General features: G+C 40.6%; 1 protein-coding gene across 15 annotated transcripts in view; it reads left to right on the top strand.

The window, feature by feature from the left end:
- Positions 1–18,447, top strand: part of caska (calcium/calmodulin-dependent serine protein kinase a) — a 262,378-nt gene that overhangs the window by 207,624 nt on the left and 36,307 nt on the right. For 11 of the 15 annotated variants that reach the window (XM_051707922.1, XM_051707920.1, XM_051707931.1 and 8 more), the window contains exons 6-12: positions 5,756–5,858; positions 6,462–6,637; positions 7,982–8,104; positions 8,480–8,563; positions 9,377–9,476; positions 14,023–14,040; positions 14,168–14,289. In XM_051707922.1, coding sequence (XP_051563882.1) covers positions 5,756–5,858; positions 6,462–6,637; positions 7,982–8,104; positions 8,480–8,563; positions 9,377–9,476; positions 14,023–14,040; positions 14,168–14,289 — 726 coding nt within the window. The remainder of the gene's footprint in view (positions 1–5,755; positions 5,859–6,461; positions 6,638–7,981; positions 8,105–8,479; positions 8,564–9,376; positions 9,477–14,022; positions 14,041–14,167; positions 14,290–18,447) is intronic. The other 4 variants (XM_051707921.1, XM_051707929.1, XM_051707936.1 and 1 more) reach the window with 1 other exon arrangement.

Raw genomic sequence — 18,447 nt, 5'->3', positions numbered from 1 at the left:
TTGTCCCGGACAAGCGTTGATGTCGAGCCCCATGAGCCATCAAAGAAATGAAGCAAAAGTGGATACCTTTGTTTTAAATGTATAAAAATGTTTTTTTACTGTTAACTTACTTTGAATTTCACGTGATATGGTCAAATATATAGGTCATTATATTAATTTAATATTGCTGTACAAATATATTTCATTCATTTAAAATATGTCTGAAAACTGTATGTTAAACAAAGGTCATTGGAACAATTTGAACATTCATATGTGACCATTTGAACACTTTAAAACCAAACTTTACAGAAACATTAGTTACTCTAGCATTTTCCTTTTTAGCATCAACTATTAATTTAGAAAGCTTATTTTTATCAAAACTTGTGGCTCAGTGCACTAACTCAACTGGGAAATATTTAGATGATTCCCCTTGTTCAGTAAGGGTTGAATTTATGGTGAACCTCCCAACAGTTTTCAGAACGAGGGTTACCAATTAGACTGGCCCTACTAATTGTGCCATACGCGTCTTATGTTAGTCATTTCTAAAAGTTATAATGTTTGCTACTCCCCTGGTAAATTGTGTTCTGTATTGCATGATTTTCTTGAACACATCCATTAATGGGTTGTATGTTGTCTACACAGTGGTTGCTGTTATCTAGAAAAAATTAACCCAGTTATTACTACATGAACTAAATGGTAAATGACTAAATGTAAATTAACTACATGTTGGTGTGCAGAAACAGGCTGTAGGAAAGACATTTTTCAAAACATGAAATCATTGGATTATATGCAAGTTTAACTGAGTAATGTTAATTTGTGCGTAAACTGATTTGTAATTTTGTAACTTAGAAAAGATTTTGTTTTAGATGAGTGACAAAAGGATATCCACAGATTCTTTGTGAACATATGTCACGGGTTGAGAGGCTCAGGACCCATACGCAGAGTGAAAAATAAAGGTTTATTAAATACAAAAATAAAACACAAAAATCCAACATAAAAGTGCCACGAAGGGGAAAAATAAACATAAACTACCCTGAAGGGAAAAAAGATAAATCCATGCTGGGGCAGGAGTAAACAGGACCGACCAGACCGAAACAGGAACCAGGTAGGGAAAAAGGACCGAAAGGGAAGACTAAACTAAGCAAGACCGACTGGAACACTAGCACACAAGACTAGAAACAAGACGAACTGGCACTGGACAGCACGAGGAGACTAAAATAGCGAGAGGAATCAACAGGTTAACAAGACAGGGCAGGTGTGACTAATAAACTAATAATGGGCAAACAAGGAGGTGGGGTATTATGTAAGACAGAGAGACGTGCGACGATACAGAAACAAAACAAAGCCATGTGCTCTCACAAGACAAAACACACGAATGGCATGAGTGCACTTCACCAAGACAATGAGGCAATATACGCCCATGCCAACCGACAAACAAGACAAGAGAATGCGTAGCAACGGCAAACAAAGCAATGCAACACATTCTCACACTAAAAGAAACCTGAGCGTACGTCGCGAGGCAAAAACAAGACAGGACACCTGTGCGAGAGTTCGGCCACACACACACATGAAATCACAGACCGAAGTGACTGAACCTCAGCACAACATGAAGCAGGGCAGAGGGGTCAGAGGACTGGACGGCGGCTGCTGGGCAGGGGTCAGTGTACTGGCGGAGGAAACAGACAGGGGTCAGGAGGGAACAGCTCAGGGGGCAGAGCCGTGGAAAGCTCTGGCACTGGCCGCGGCAAGGGAACGGCCTCCGTGGCCATGAACGCTGGCAAAGGCTGGGGAACGGTCTCCTTGGTCGTGAGCACTGGCAGGGAGAGGGGAACAATCTCAGTGGCTGTGAACACAGGCAGTGACAAGGGAATGACCTCCTTGGTCATGAGCACTGGCAGGGACAGGGGAACAGTCTTAGTGGCTGTGAGCACAGTCAGTGAAAGGGGAACGACCTCCATGGACGTGGGTACTGGCAGTGATGGGAACGTCCTCCGTGGCTGGGAGCGCTGGCAGCGACTGGGAAATGGCCTCCGTGGCCAGGAGTGCTGGCAGCGACTGGGGAACAGGAGCCCTTATCCTCCTCTTCCGGGCGGCTGGGAGCACTGCTGTGGGAGCGGCCATCATGACCGAGGATGATGGCACTGGGATGGACAAGGCTTCAGATGCCGGCTCTGGGATGGACGAGGCTTCAGATGCTGGCTCTGGGATGGACGAGGCTTCAGATGCCGGCTCTGGGACGGACGAGGCTTCAGATGCCGGCTCTGGGACGGACGAGGCTTCAGATGCCGGCTCTGGGACGGACGAGGCTTCAGATGCCGGCTCTGGGACGGACGAGGCTTCAGATGCCGGCTCTGGGACAGACGAGGCTTCAGACGCCTGCTCTGGGACGGACGAGGCTTCAGACACCAGCTCTGGGACGGACAAGGCTTCAGACGCTGGCTTTGGGATGGACGAGGCTTCAGACGCCGGCTCATTGACCATGGCAGGTGTGGGCACTGGCTCGTTGGCCGTGGCAGGCATGGGCATTGGCCGTGGCAGGCATGGGCGCTGGCTCATTGGCCATGGCAGGCATGGGTGCTAGCAGAAGCAGGGGAATGACCTCCGTGGATGCTGGTAGCGGCAGGGGAATGGCCTCCATGGCCGTGGATGCTGACAGCGACAGGGGAACAGCCTTCGTGGCCGTGGCCACTGTCAGTGACTGACAAGTGGGCACCCTCCTCCTCTTCCGAGTGGAGGGAAGTACTGCTGCTGTAGCAGCTTCCGCCTCCTGGCGGTTAGCAGCAGTGGGCTTGGCTGAGGTGCCCACTTCCATGTGGGGGGTGCCCTCGTCCTCGGGTTGGGATGAAGAATGGAAGTTCTCAGAGGAACAGGCTGAAACAAACTCCTCCCATTTCATAACCTGCCTGATTGTCTTGAGAAAACCTCTATACTCATCTTGATCTGGGACCCAAGCTCTAAAAGGTTCATTCAGATCTGCCCAAAAGAGATCGATTAGGCAGGTCTGATCATATCCCAGACTCGAGGTCAATGATAAAAACTCAAGGAAATAACCCCACACGGACTTGTCCTCCTGCCATACCATGCGCAGTCTCCTTACGTGCTCTGCGCACTGGCAGGCAGGAGAACCAGTTTGAAAAAAATACAAATAACTCTGCTGGGTTCATTTTGAGGCCAGTTCTTAATGTCACGGGTTTAGAGGCTCAGGACCCAAACGCAAAGTGAAAAATAAAGGTTTATTAAATACAAAAATAAAACACAAAAATCCAACATAAAAGTCCCACGAGGGGGAAAAAGGGTAATCCAGGCTGGGGCAGGGGGAAACAGGACCGACCAGACCGTAACAGGAACAAGGTGGGGTAAACAGGACCAACAGGGGGGACTGAACACACAAGTAAGACCGACTGGAAACACTAGCACAAAAGACAAGAAGCAAGATGAACTGGCAAACACGAGGAGAATAAAATAGGGAGATAAAACAACAGGTTAACAAGACGGGGCATATGTGACTAATAAACTAATAATGGGCAAATAAGGAGGCGGGGTATGACGTGAGACAGAGAGACACGCAGCAATAGTGACCAAACCTCAGCACAACACGAATAAAGCTTGTGACCCGGGAGCGCAATGCGAGGTGCACCCGTGTTTGCGAGACAAACTATTGATCCGAGTGCATGCTTTCAAGATTACATAAGCGCGATGCACCCACGTCAATAACAGACAGACGTGGAGCACGAGTGTCTGGATCCTGACACAGACCGAAACCGAACCAGACAGGAAGTCAGAATCCAGACACCGTGCTCCCGACATGAAACAAGACAGACCGAAGAGCGCACGGCAAGGAATACAGTTGAAACCATGTGCTCACACAGACAGACAACGAAACACAAGACAGACATGGGACGATGATGCCACGGTCCTATCAGACCAAAACTCAGACTGACAGAGTGACAGGGCCGTGACAACATATCCATTATTTTCTTTAACATGATCTGTTTACCTCTTCTAAGAGGTTGGAAATAGTAGCCACAACCGCACTGGTTTTTGGCTGTTCATATGGAGTGTCACTTGGAGTGTTCGATCCTTCAGTGTTTTGCAGACAGCAACCATTACATACAATCTTCAGCATCACTTTACGAATGAAGCCACACAGCAGGAAGTACATGATTGGATCCAGACAGCTGTTAAGGGCGGATGGTAGCAGAACTATTTCATTTGTTTTATCAATCACATTTATCCAATCGCAAGAGGTGTCAGGTGCCATCTGACATGATATAGAAAATCCTTACGAAGTGGTAGGGCACAAAACATAGCGTGAAGAGGAAGAGCATGAAGAAGGACTCCAGTGCTGTTTTGTTGTACTTGGCTGCGTTTAGGAAATCGGCTTTCTCTCTGGAAGCTACAAGCAACTTCATGCCGATCCTTCCATAGGAGACAAGCACCATATATCAACCAAAAGAGAGCCACAAAGACAAAATTGAAGTAGGCTTTCCATTTGGAATTGTGTAGTTTTTTGTATTGGAAGCACTTTTGGGATTCATTGTTCTCTCCAGCTTGGACAATCAGTGGCGTCATTGCAGCTAACACCACAGCCCAAATAACACAAGCAGAGAAAAACGCTCCAATGGCTCTGCTGGAACATCCGCCTAATGGATGCCCTTTGGAACTTCAAGTAACGGTCTACACTAATGAGGCCCAGTAAGACTATAATAATGTACATGTTCGTGTAAAAGATGTTGCCCACTATCCTGCACAGTAGCTGTGGCAGCACTCAGTGGTTGTTGTTGAAATGGTATGCCACTCAGAAAGGCAGGCAGATCACAAGGAGTAAGGCAGAAGTTAACCCTTTAAATGACAGTCTATAGTCTTGTAAACAGTATTCAGTCAGTTTGTATTCATTTAAATTATGCATTGCATATAGCAAAGTCAAAAAACCTGGGCATGCATGTGGACACGGGGTTGCACAAGGTTAAAGAAGGGATCAGTTTCCTTCTCTAATTTTCTCTGTTTATTGCATATTTGCACTGGACCATCTTTAGATAAAATTGTAAAATTAGACAAAGTGAATTTTGGTTTTGAAAGTCATTGTACCATAACACCTATATTGGGATTTTTTAAAATCACCCCAGCAGTTTCCTTTCGTCTCTCTGACGTCAAAATAAGTGGGATAATAAATTCCTCTTTTAGCGGGCGCAATTCATTCTCAGAGAATTCGCCCCACAGAATCGCAAACAATCAATCAATGCTTTGCTTCTTGTTCGCTTTCTCTCCAAACTCACGAGGGAACTCCCCATCCTCTGTCAAGTTTAAACTAGGCTGCTATACTGAACCCATGTTAGGGGCTCCCTGGTGGTTGTGGGGCCCCATGGAGCCTCTTATGTCGCTTATTATGTAGGGCCAGCACTAGATTTAACCGTAGGCACAATCCTGATACAAAAGTTTTTATGCTTCAATTGTATAAACAAGAAGTTTTTATCAAATAACTTACATTTTAGACACAATTTTAAAACTTATAAATATATTATTATTTATATAAATAGTTCCATACAAAGCCAAAGCAGGATCAACTGAGCAAAGCACAGTCTGGCAGCCTGTGCATTACAAACACTAAAGCGTCCCAGTGCTGTTGCACTGTATATATACTATATTGACACACTATCCAATATGATGTTATGGTTGATTATTATAATCAATCACAAAATCATGTTGGATGTTGTCTTTCACTTTCCATGACTGTTAATGTCAATCCCACATATTTGTTTTTTTCTTTTCCCTACAGCCTCATTGTGTATTGCTGGCATCAAAGGAGAACTCAGCACCAGTGAAACTGGGCGGCTTTGGTGTGGCTATACAGCTGGGAGAGTCTGGACTGGTGGCTGGAGGTACTAAAAAACATGTTTTCAGATAATCTTTTTGCATTAAAACCTGCTGTACTATGTTGCACATAAATGGTTTATGCACAGCACATTAATGTTTTCTATGTTCTTGCACTGCAAACCAGTGGCTTCATGAAATAACCTCTGGTCAGCATGATTCTTTGTAGTGAAAGCATAGATTGTTGAGAATAAAACATTTATACTGTATGTCATAACAGAGAAGAGCTCCCCCAGATTTGCTGTCATAAATCAAACATCAGAAGAAAATAGCATCTCTTTTTTAATATTTTGATTTGAAGAACTGAAACTGAAAAATATTTAGCCTCATCTTGTTTCCAAATCATGGGCATGTTTTCATCCTTTCAGTCCTTATTTTAGACAAAACCACTAGCTCAGTGTAACTCTTACTTAGTACTTGTCTTAATAAGTGGGTCTTGAATTTCAAATCTTTCAAGCAGTAAATTTGTCTCGATTAATGAACTCTTTGTCATTTATACCATTTGTGAGTGGCTGTGTATGCATGATTGTGTTTGATTGTTCAAAACTTGTGTCAGCAACATCTTTTATGTGTATGTTTGAATGGATGCTCACATGTTGACTATGCTGCAGGCCGGGTGGGCACTCCTCAATTCATGGCGCCTGAGGTGGTGAAAAGAGAACCTTATGGGAAACCTGTCGACGTGTGGGGCTGTGGAGTCATCCTCGTCATCCTTCTCAGTGGCTGCCTGCCCTTCTACGGCACCAAAGAGCGCCTGTTTGAAGCAATCATAAAAGGAAGATACAAGGTAGTGATTTAACTGCAGAATCTGTTAAAATGAAATAAAGCCACACAGAAAAAAAATTACAAACTAGTCATACACTGATTTGTTTAGAGTTTAGCATTAGGAGGTAGGGAGATCTTATTGATAATGTTTCTACCTGGTATTAAAATGCATTTCAGGTGATCTGATCACATGTTGTCAGTCCTAAATACAGGTCTAAACACGGTCTAAAATGTTTTGTGATCGGATCACAGAAACCACATACGAATGTGGTCAAAAACGCATGTGTCCACGTCCCATTTGAGGTATAAACGCTAATCCATCCTGTATGCATCCCAGCAGCAGTGAAGCACCATCTCTCACCTGTCAATCATCCGCTGCACTAAAATAAAGTTTAAACTTTGCAGTTTATGAGCAGCTTTAAAATGAAATAACCATCCGATCTGAAAATTTAAAAAAGTGAATACATACACAATCACGAGAGCTTCACAGATCTTCTTTAGTATGTCTGATATCAACACAGATGAGAAGCACGAAAACCTGAAGCTCCTTTAATACAGGTAATCCACTAAAATAATGGATAATTCTGCTTGACATGTTGCATTTGTGCTTAGATTAAATTTCAACCACATCTATATATATATATATATTTTTTTTTTTTTTATTTTATTTTTTTTTATTTTATTATTAATTTTTTTTTGTCTTTTCTGACTTTTTGTGCTTTAATATCATGCAGTAACACACTGACACAGTGACTGATGTATGTAGTCATCAAACAAGAGACCCTCCCCTCCAAATACGAACATAAGTGGTCACAGGAGACGCATTTAAGTGACTGGGTGTGGACAGCGATGTGCCTCACCTGAACAAGTGTTATCGGATCACCCGAAATGCATCTTAATACCAGGTGGAAATGGGGTCATTAATTGAAGAATTTTCACCCAGTCACCTATTACACATTAATCTCCACTACAAATCAATAGTCCAGCACCTCTTAGAGCTCTGATACCCCCTTTTTCCCATTCTGGCCTAGTTTTGCACTATTTCACTAAAGAAAAGGTGGTTATGCACTGGAAGAATAGGCTCCCCTTAAGCCTACTGGTCTCAAGGGCGGTATAGTGTTCTCACCACATTCAAAAGTAAAAAACAAAAACAACAACAAAGGTCTGAGTAGACTGACATAAAACTAAATTAGATTGATGGTTACACTAAAAGTGCCTCATGCAGTTTGTTGCGGACACCCTGTTGCTATTTTCCAGTTCCTTTATTTTACTCGTCCACCTGAAATAAAAGGATTTAGTAACAAATATCATATGTATGGTGTCAGAGCTCCGGGTTTGTTCTTTCATTTATTTGTTTGCTGTACAGTTGAATCCCAGGCAGTGGGGCCACGTTTCAGAGAGTGCCAAAGATCTGGTGCGCCGTATGCTGATGCTGGACCCTGCAGAGAGGATCACTGTGTATGAAGCTCTCAACCACCCCTGGCTCAAGGTACCACCAGCACACAAGAAACATCTGCTTTCTAATCTGCTTAATAAACACTTTGCTCACTACAAGCGAGTACAGGCAGACACTGAAAAAAATCAAAAGCTTATCTATTTTAAAAAATCTGGTTATTCTTAAAATATTTCGCTGCTTTCTTAATGAACGTTTGGACTTTGTTTTGCTTAACTATTATAGTATCTCTTTTTTAATATTCCATTGTTTTCATACATTTTATGTAATTAGAGATTTACAAAGCCATTTCTGCTTTTAATCATGTACTTAAGCTATCTTTCCTTTTTTTGGAGTAGCCACCATATGAAGTAAGTGTGTGTGTGTGTGTGTGTGTGTGTTGTGTGTGTGTGTGTGTGTGTTTCCTGTTAGGAGAGAGACCGCTACGCCTACAAGATCCACCTTCCTGACACAGTTGAGCAGCTAAGGAAGTTCAATTCCAGGAGAAAACTAAAAGTGAGACACCAGCACTAAAGAGCTTCTGCATATTCTTGGTTCAGCTGCTTTTGTGCACATGCATTTTCTGAGACAAAGACCACAAATATATTGTAATAAGGACTGCCAAAGGAATTGGATTCATTAAAATCATTATTACACTACAAGAATATGTTTATATTTCAGCAAATTCAAAATTTGAGGTTTATCATTTGAGATAAATATTTATAGAATGTATATACAGTACTGTGCAAAAGTCTTAAGCACATAAGATGTTTCACAAAAACATTTGTCTTAAGATTGTTATTTATATCTTCAGCTTTAATGTGTCAATAGGAAATATATATTTAAGACTCCCAAACATTCCTTTTGCAAAAATAATAGAATAGTAGAACATGAAGCCCTGCAGCAGATGGCATGGCACCCACAGAGCCCCCCACTGAGCATCAAGTCATTCTGGGATTACATGAAGAGACAGAAGCAATAAGACAGCCTAAATAGATAGAAGAACTTTGGCGAATTCTCCAAGAAGCTTTAAACATCCTATCTGCCAACAACCAAGAAAAATTGTGTCCAGATGTACCTAGGAGAGTTGGTGCTGTTTTGAAGGCAAATGTGGTCACACCAAATATGGAGTTAGATTTTTTTTATGTTTACTGGACTTTTTATGACGTTAATTAAAAAGTATTATTTTTAAAGACATTCTCACAATGCAACATTTTCACAAGTGCCTTAAACTTTTGCACAGTACTGTAAATGCTTAAGGAGCATGTCTCAGTATTTAGACTCCAGGTTCAAAATTCCAGGTTAATTTATATTTGTATGGTCTGCCAGGGTGCGGTGCTCGCTGCAGTCTCCAGTCACAAGTTCAACTCTTTCTATGGTGACCCACCTGAAGAACTGCCTGACTTCTCTGAAGAGCCCACATCATCAGGTACTATAAAACAACCAGCAGAGACAAAAGGTCATCTCCTATCCTACCCACATTGTTTTCCTGCTGTGATGGGTTTTGAGATGAGTTAGCAGTTTCTCAGTGACTCGTCACAGCACTTTCATAACATTGATGTCTGATAGAGAAAATGAGCTTCTTGGTAATAGTTAGTGGTAAATGAACAAGTGCTTTGAAATTTGCAGACAAATCAGAAGTGTTCCATTTTGATAATTTATTAAAAAAAAAAAAATGCACTGTACATATTACAGCAATCAGTAAAAACATCAAACTCATCAAATAGCCATGTGTCATAAATACAGCCAGCCTATAAGTCTTTCACAATTATGTTGGTGTTGCTTTTATGCCTCGTTTTCACTTATTCATGAAATATAAACTGAACATAAAATATCACATACCATTACTTTGAGGAGGCAATTATCTTTTAAACGAGCCCTCACACAAGGTAATTGGATGCATAGATTGTTAGATAAGCCACACGAAGCACAATGTTACATATGGCCACCAGGAGATGGCGCCAAGTAAATGACACAGACTCAATGATTCAGACTCATTGTGTCAAAAGGCACTCATTCTGTAAAATTTCATTACTTAAATCATGTTAAATCAAACCTTTAGTCATTGTTGTGTTTGCATGTGTAATTAGTTCTTATGTACAATTATTATGTTTTATTTGTTTGTAGAGGCTTTTTGAAACATGGAGATGTTTTTTGGACACTATGCTAAATTATTTTTGTAAGGCTATAACTTTTGATTGCTTTGTCATATCAACATAAAAATTTACTCAGAAAGAGTTGACATGATTGGCACCTTATTTACACCCAGGGAACTGTATATAATGTCATATCAGAAAAATAATGAAAAAGTACATTTTTGGCTATTTTATTTCCATTAGTTTCTTAGGCTGAGAGTCTCAGAATGTACAATAATCTAAATCATTAAAAAATGTGAAAAGTTTTCTTTACAATGATACCAAACACTTGACCCTCCTTTTTTTATTTTTATTATAAGCTTTTAATTTTGGGGATGCGACTGCAACAGGAAATCTTTAAAAACACCCTCAGAGCTTAAAAGGCTAAACGGAAAACAAATCCCATGGACCTGAGCCATATCTATGGACTAGAATATCATAGAGACTTTGGGTGGGCTCTTTTGACTTGAGCCTGAAAGTAACCACCTAGCAATACCCTCAATTAAAACTCTTTAGCAACAGCATAGCAATACCTTGGCAATCACCTTAGCATGGTGGCGGTTTGTTTTTCATAGGTAAGCACTTTCACATTTTCTTCAGTAAAGGGAAGAATCTAGGTTTTTAGCAATTGTCACAGACATTCTTGTCCAGTTAGGATACTTTCACACTTGGTTTGTTTCCTGCCCCCGCTGGTCTCTGTTCACATATTATTTGGGTCCGAATCGTGGTCCGATTGCATCATCAACGTGAGTACAGGCAGCAGCTGTTTACCACTGTAACTGGGTAATATCTCAAGAAGACATCAGCTTCGCTGTGTTGTTAAATTATTCATCTCTTTGAATTTACCACCAAAACTTGCACAGAATGACACATATGTTTGTCTGCCATGGATGCATTGAATGTACAATGATGTGATGAATGTTAGCGTTTGTCTGCCGCGGGCCCGCGGATGTGTTGCAAGAGATATGAAGAATGTGAGCTGCGCTCTGATGCTGATTTATTTGGAGACAAGCAGGTATGGGAAATGCATTATGCCATTATAATTGCGATCCGGGGGGCCTGGGTAGCTCAGCGAGTAAAAACGCTGACTACCACCCCTGGAGTTCGCGAGTTCGTATCCTAGGGCGTGCTGAGTGACTCCAGCCAGGTCTCCTAAGCAACCAAATTGGCCCGGTTGCTAGGGAGGGTAGAGTCACATGGGGTAACCTCCTCGTGGTCAATATAATTTGGTTCGCTCTCGGTGGGGCACATGGTGAGTTGTATGTGGATGCCGCGGTGGATGGCGTGAAGCCACCACACACGCTATGTCTCCGCAGTTACGCGCTCAAGAAGCCACATGGTAAGATGCATGGATTGAGATTCGTCCTCCGCCACCCGGATTGAGGCGAGTCACTACGCCACCACGAGGACTTAGAGTGCATTGGGAATTAGGCATTCCAAATTGGGGAGATATAATATTTGTTTTTAAATAATTGTGATCTGGAGCCTGCAAAGACACAAATTGTATGTCACCACAAGCAGTTCACTTCTTCGATTTGCTATGATTGCATTCATATCAGCAGCAAACTGTATCAGAGTTCACATGAACCATACCCCAGACCACCTTTTAAAGCAGATTCGGAGACGGTTAGCGGGTGTGCACCCGAGTTCGGAAAACAGCATTCACATCATCCAAACGCACCGAACTTTGACATCATTTGAACCCAGGTGTGCACCAAAAGTGTTAGTCTAAAAGCACCCTAAATCACCTGATGTTTCATATTTAGACCTCATAGTGTAGATTTCATATACTTGAATTTATTTCAACTTCTAGTTCAACTACTTCAATCAGTTTAGATCAACTCAAATTTGTTTGTGCATATTCTTAACATGGTTGACGTTTCCTTTTTCCTTGTAATAGCACTTGTGGTTACTGTATGCTTTTTTTTCACCACCCTGAATATTTAATATAGAAATGTTATTCACCTTTTCTTTTTTTTATGAGATACACACACATCTCCCACATGTAAGCAGAATTGAATCTAAAGAATTAATTGATTTTTTGACAGTAAGGATGTCAATACCATCATTGGTATGTGTACAGTGCATCCAGAATGTATTCACAGCATTTCACTTTTTCCACATTTTGTTATGTTACAGCCTTATTCCAAAATGGATTAAATTCATTATTTTCCTCAAAATTCTACAAACAATACCCCATAATGACAACGTGAAAGAAGTTTGTTTGAAATTTTTGCAAATTTATAAAAAAAACAAAAAAAACATTTTTTTTTAAAAATCACATGTACATAAGTATTCACAACCTTTGCTCAATACTTTGTTGAAGCACCTTTGGCACCAATTACAGCCTCAAGACTTTTTGAGTATGATGCTACAAGCTTGGCACACCTATTTTTGGGCAGTTTCTCCCATTCTTCTTTGCAGGACCTCTCAAGCTCCATCAGGTTGGATGGGGAGCATCGGTGCACAGCCATTTTCAGATCACTCCAGAGATGTTCAATTGGGTTCAAGTCTGGGCTCTGGCTGGGCCACTCAAGGACATTTACAGAGTTGTCCCAGAGCCACTCCTTTGTTATCTTGGCTGTGTGCTTAGGGTCGTTGTCCTGTTGGAAGATGAACCTTCACCCCAGTCTGAGGTCCAGTGTGCTCTGGAGCAGGTTTTCATCAAGGATGTCTCTGTACATTGCTGCATTCATCTTTCCCTCGATCCTGACTAGTCTTCCAGTTCCTGCCGCTGAAAAACATCCCCACAGCATGATGCTGCCACCACCATGCTTCACTGTAGGGATGGTATTGGCCAGGTGATGAGCAGTGCCTGGTTTCCTCCAGACATGACGCTTGCCATTCAGGCCAAAGAGTTCAATGTTTGTTTCTCATGGTCTGAGAGTCCTTCAGGTGCCTTTTGGCAAACTCCAGGTGGGCCGTCATGTGCCTTTTACTGAGGAGTGGCTTCCGTCTGGCCATTCTACCATACAGGCCTGATTGGTGGAGTGCTGCAGAGATGGTTGTTCTTCTGGAAGGTTCTCCTCTCTCCACAGAGAAATGCTGGAGCTCTGTCAGAGTGACCATCGGGTTCTTGGTCACCTCCCTGACTAAGGCCCTTCTCCCCCGATCGCTCAGTTTGGCCAGGCAGCCAGCTCTAGGAAGAGTCCTGGTGGTTCCAAACTTCTTCCATTTACAGATGATGGAGGCCACTGTGCTCATTGGGACCTTCAATGCTGCAGAAATTTTTCTGTACCCTTCCCCAGATCTGTGCCTCGATACAATCCTGTCTCGGAGGTCTACAGACAATTCCTTTGGCTTGGTTTGTGCTCTGACATGCACTGTTAACTGTGGGACCTTATATAGACAGGTGTGTGCCTTTCCAAATCATGTCCAATCAACTGAATTTACCACAGATGGACTCCAATCAAGTTGTAGAAACATCTCAAGGATGATCAGTGGAAACAGGATGCACCTGAGCTCAATTTTGAGTGTCATGGCAAAGGCTGCGAATACTTATCTACATGTGATTTTTTTTCGTTTTTTATTTTTAATAAATTTGCAAAGATTTCAAAACTTCTTTCACGTTGTCATTATTGGGTATTGTTTGTAGAATTTTGAGGAAAATAATGAATTTAATCCATTTTGGAATAAGGCTGTAACATAACAAAATGTGGAAAAAGTGAAGCGCTGTGAATACTTTCCGGATGCACTGTGTGAGTTATAATAAACATACTCCTCGTTAACTGATTGTTTTGTATGTGCTGTGGATAGCTCTTATCTCTCATCACATTACATTACATCTCTGTATTGTTAATGTAATAATTGTTGCTTGTTTCTATGCTGGCCATCCCACAGGACTGCTAGCGGCAGAAAGTAGGTGTTACTGTCTGTCTCCTTACATAGCTTTAATTAAAACTCTTATGTAAAATATGACTCATTCCTGGATATGTGAAGGTGACTCTCTGTGTGTGTGCTTGTGTTTGTGTGTGTACACACACAGGGGCTGTGTCACAGGTGCTGGACAGTTTGGAGGAGATCCATGCACTGACGGACTGCAGTGAGAAAGACCTGGATTTTTTACACAGCGTCTTCCAGGACCATCACCTCCACACTTTGCTAGATGTAAGAGATTGTACTGTGCATACAGGCATACCCACATGCATACACACCCTCAAATATTCACTTTTCTTAATACCACAAAAACCGATATGTTAAGATACGGTTACAGCTTGCTTTGAATAAGTTACTTTGAACTACAACTTTAAAGATTATGTCAAATATTACAACTTTTATTTTGCATTTCAAAGAGTCTGCAATGACCTAGTCTCAGCCTCAGACAGATCTTGCACACAAAAATAGCAAAAGGTATTTTTCCCGGTCTGCTTCTGAAGAAGCTCTAGTTGCTGGATTTGTAAGTTTGTGAGGTTCATGTCATTAAATCTTTGAAACATCCACATGGGTTATGTTTAATTTCAGATTCACCTGCCCCTAAACAACATACAAAAAATTGGAACTGTGGTTGGTCACTTTGCATGTCACTTAGCCTTTTCTAGGGTAAGATGATGGTTCTCGGCCGGAGTAAGCTGTGGTGTTGACCAGACTTCATACCGATAATCAATAGTTATGCAAGACAAGCAATTATCTGGCAACGCAAGACAAGAAATGACCTGTATTTAGGAGACACTTTTTAGCCAAAACATCATACTGATTGCAGGCACCATCCCTTAGGAACAATTTAGGTTTAAGTGCACACGTGTAGTAGGCCAGGATTTGATCTTAGTAACACTTGTTTTCTGCAGTGGGCTGATAACATCCTACATGATTAATCATTAGCCAAAAGCCATCCAAAACAAAAAGCATCCATGCTACAGAAATCAATCTTCTGCTAAGCAGTTGCTCTACCATTTTAAATAAATTTCTAGAATTCTGAGTAGTTTCTTCTCAAAATACTAAAGTGAAACAGGTAATGAAAATCAGTAGACCAATTATCAGCACTCCAAAAATGTTCTTTGTCAACTTTTCTGTTTTTTTAAGAACTAAATTAACTTTGTTCATTCATTGTTCTTTGTTCATTCATTGCATTTATGTATGTGTGTCCATGCACACATATCTCATGTGTTCAGCTTGTTTTTTTGAGAACACATTCTGTATAATGGCATTAAGAGTTTTTTGTGTGCTTGTGAATAAGTGCAGCTGTGTGTGTGCGTGCGTGCACGCGCCAAGGCCTCAAAAGACGTACAGCTTGGTACCACCCAGTGTGGATGATGGATTCTATTTCCATAGCCACAGGCAGGAAGGCCTGCCCCTCATGCCAGTACTCTGTGGGTAAGATTATCACCAGGAGGCTGTGAATGCATGTCGTCCCATTAAGAACTCAACTCCTACCCTGAATAGGGAGGGAATCAAAAGCACCTATTGTCATTCTCCAGACTTTTTCACTGTTGCGGCTCCAGCAGTATCTGTGTATCAGAAGCCCTGCTCCAGACAATTAGACATTGCCATCCTCTCTATTGAAGCCATGGTCAGAGAGCTCTGTGTGTAACTCTACCTTAATGAGACAGAGGAAAGAGGGGTTGAGATTTCATCAGCACGGGTTGAATTCTTTGTGTGGTTTTACTGGAGTTTAGCATTGGCTATGCCTGGTTTATTTGCAATTTGGCTGTGGTGAGTAACCTGGGGCATTTTCTTAGCCAAAGACTTTTTTTGGAAACCCTATTTATTGTTGCTGAAGGTGTGGCAACTATTTGATGCATGCTAACCATTACATTTATGCTGCTGACTTTGTAGATCTCACATGTTTTGAGACTGTATTTTTGTAATGTTGTGAAATGGAGTGTGAACTGAAAATCTGTGGAAACAGATAGCATCACACTGTGCTACTTTTTCTTGAAAAGACCACGAAACTCAATGGATCTGAACAGCTCCAAAACCTAGTGTACTGCCTTGCTATCTGCTGACTACATAGACACATCTAGCTAACTGAAAAGGATCATCATAAATGAATAATTTTGTAAAATATTTGTTGACAGCAACTCTGTGCCACACAAATATTGCATCAAAATATAATGTGTAGCACACTACAGACTTGACTCACAATTGATTCCAATAGAGTTTGACATTACCATGTTGCTAAGTTATTAACACTCTAAAAAGCAAAAAAAAAATAAAATAAATAAATAAAAATAGCACGCAAATATTGGGTGAAATGTTCAATTGGAAATACACTTTTTTTATATACTATTTTGACACTACAAAGTATGGATATGTTTTTTTTTTTTTTTTACTGAGCTCATCGCATGCATTGCATTCTAGGATTGCGATGCTACCTTAGAATTTGACAAAATAAAATCTTAGTCTTAGTCAAATACACAAGTGCATAGGCAGTGAAGGCATTATAATGTTGCTGCTTATCTTCTGGAACACACCTATGATGCTTTTATATGCTGTCTAGGTTGGCAGCTCACTAGATTATGGCACAGAGCTTCTGTTTCACTGTGTGCACATCGAGTGTAGACCCCTTTTGTGTAGAAGGAAGTATGATTGGGTCACACACTCAATGTGTGATCATACTTTTTGTTTTGTTTTGTTTTTTTTCTGTGACCTTGTTTCTTATGCAAGGGTTGACACTCGAGTTAGTTAATAACAACCTATTAATGGATGCAAATTAATCAACAACTGCCGTTAACTCTCAAATGGACCAGCAGAACATTGGAGACATAGAAAATATCTGTAAATATATTAATTACAGCAGTTGAGAACTGTATTGCTCATCACTTAAAATGAATAAGTCTAAATGGAATAGTATTAATTATACATGTTTATGATTAACATTTTACAGGATAAAATATAGCAAGAGTCTCTTGCATGGAATAGTTTGAAAAGTTTTTACCACATGTTAAACTGTGGTAATGTGTGCTTTGGTTTACCTCAATGTCCTTCAGTCAGCATTGAGATATCAATCTGTATGCACAAGGCTTGTTTTGTTTGTTTATTGGATGCTTTCAAGAGAGAGTCTACCTGCCTGATATTGAATAAAGGTACACATGGAATTATGCCCTAAACAAAAGGATCACTGTCAGTGCATTGCTTATGTTTGTGTGAATGACAGAGGGTAAGCCTCTTTTTGTTTTTCCATTACTCAAGAAGCAGGGTCAAATATCAGACAATACTCAACATAAAATTGACTGTTCATGAGCAACTTGTGTTGCATTCGTCAATAGATGTATTCAGAGCATCGGTCTTTGAATGAGCAGCCCTTTATTAAATGTTGATTATAATGTCCACTTTCAATTTGAATATTCTTCAAGTAATAACACTTATCTTAAACAAATTCCAATTCCCTCCTATTGGGATGGGTTACATTTATGCCGCAGTGTCTTTCAAGTATTGTGAATGTTCATCTAAGACACACTTTTTAAGCATCAAAAATGCTCTTAACAACAGGGTTCATACAGAGTCTTGAAAGTTTAATAAATGCTTAATTTTCACAGTTATGTTCTCAAGCTTTGAATTATGCTTGAATTTTGAATATGTTCCTTGAAAATGCTTGATTTTTCCTTAGGTCTGATGTTATAAAAGACGAATTTGAAATAGATAATATTCAGTTCATATGTTTGTGGCATCTCGTGAGCACACCTGCGCCACTCCGCATCTTGTTTTGAAGAATTTATACCTGCATGTTCTGCTTGCATGCCTGTTTCAATGACAGATTGCATGAAGAGACATAAAATATGGCTATATTTATCATATAAATAGTGCTTTTAGAACTGCTAAAATCCCTCATAATATTCAATATATTCTTAAAGCAGTTGCTTCTTATACTGGTATGGGGGAAAACAGTCTTATCACACTGAGTTTACTCTGCTGCAGATGTGCATGTTAAGATGTGAGATTCCATATGCGTCTCGTATCTTCTCTCTGAATTGCTTTTATTTTTCTAAGCAGTCTTCGTTTAGCCTTTGTTCAAAAAAAAGAATTTTTGCTTTTATTTTAAATACAAAAAGACACCCATAAACTTTCTGTCTGTATGTTGTCTTTCAAAAAAAATTGCTATATCTATTTGATATTTCTTTTTATTTTCCACATAGAAATGAATGGTAACTATAGTAACCAGGATTTGTTTTTCCAAACGGTAAACTATGCCCTATAGATAACCAGTGTTGCCAACTGTATCTATGTGTTAATGCAAGACTTTGGTTGTAATCATATTAAGGATTCCAGTCTCAGCTGTCTATGGGTGTAATGGAATCTTTGAAACTTTCATTTTTAAAGATGGGGTAA

The sequence above is a fragment of the Myxocyprinus asiaticus genome, chromosome 10 (genome assembly GCF_019703515.2).
Source record: "Myxocyprinus asiaticus isolate MX2 ecotype Aquarium Trade chromosome 10, UBuf_Myxa_2, whole genome shotgun sequence".
In the NCBI taxonomy this organism is placed as follows: domain Eukaryota; kingdom Metazoa; phylum Chordata; class Actinopteri; order Cypriniformes; family Catostomidae; genus Myxocyprinus; species Myxocyprinus asiaticus.
The sequence above is the reverse complement of the archived record's forward strand: the minus strand, read 5'-3'. Positions and strand labels throughout refer to the sequence as shown.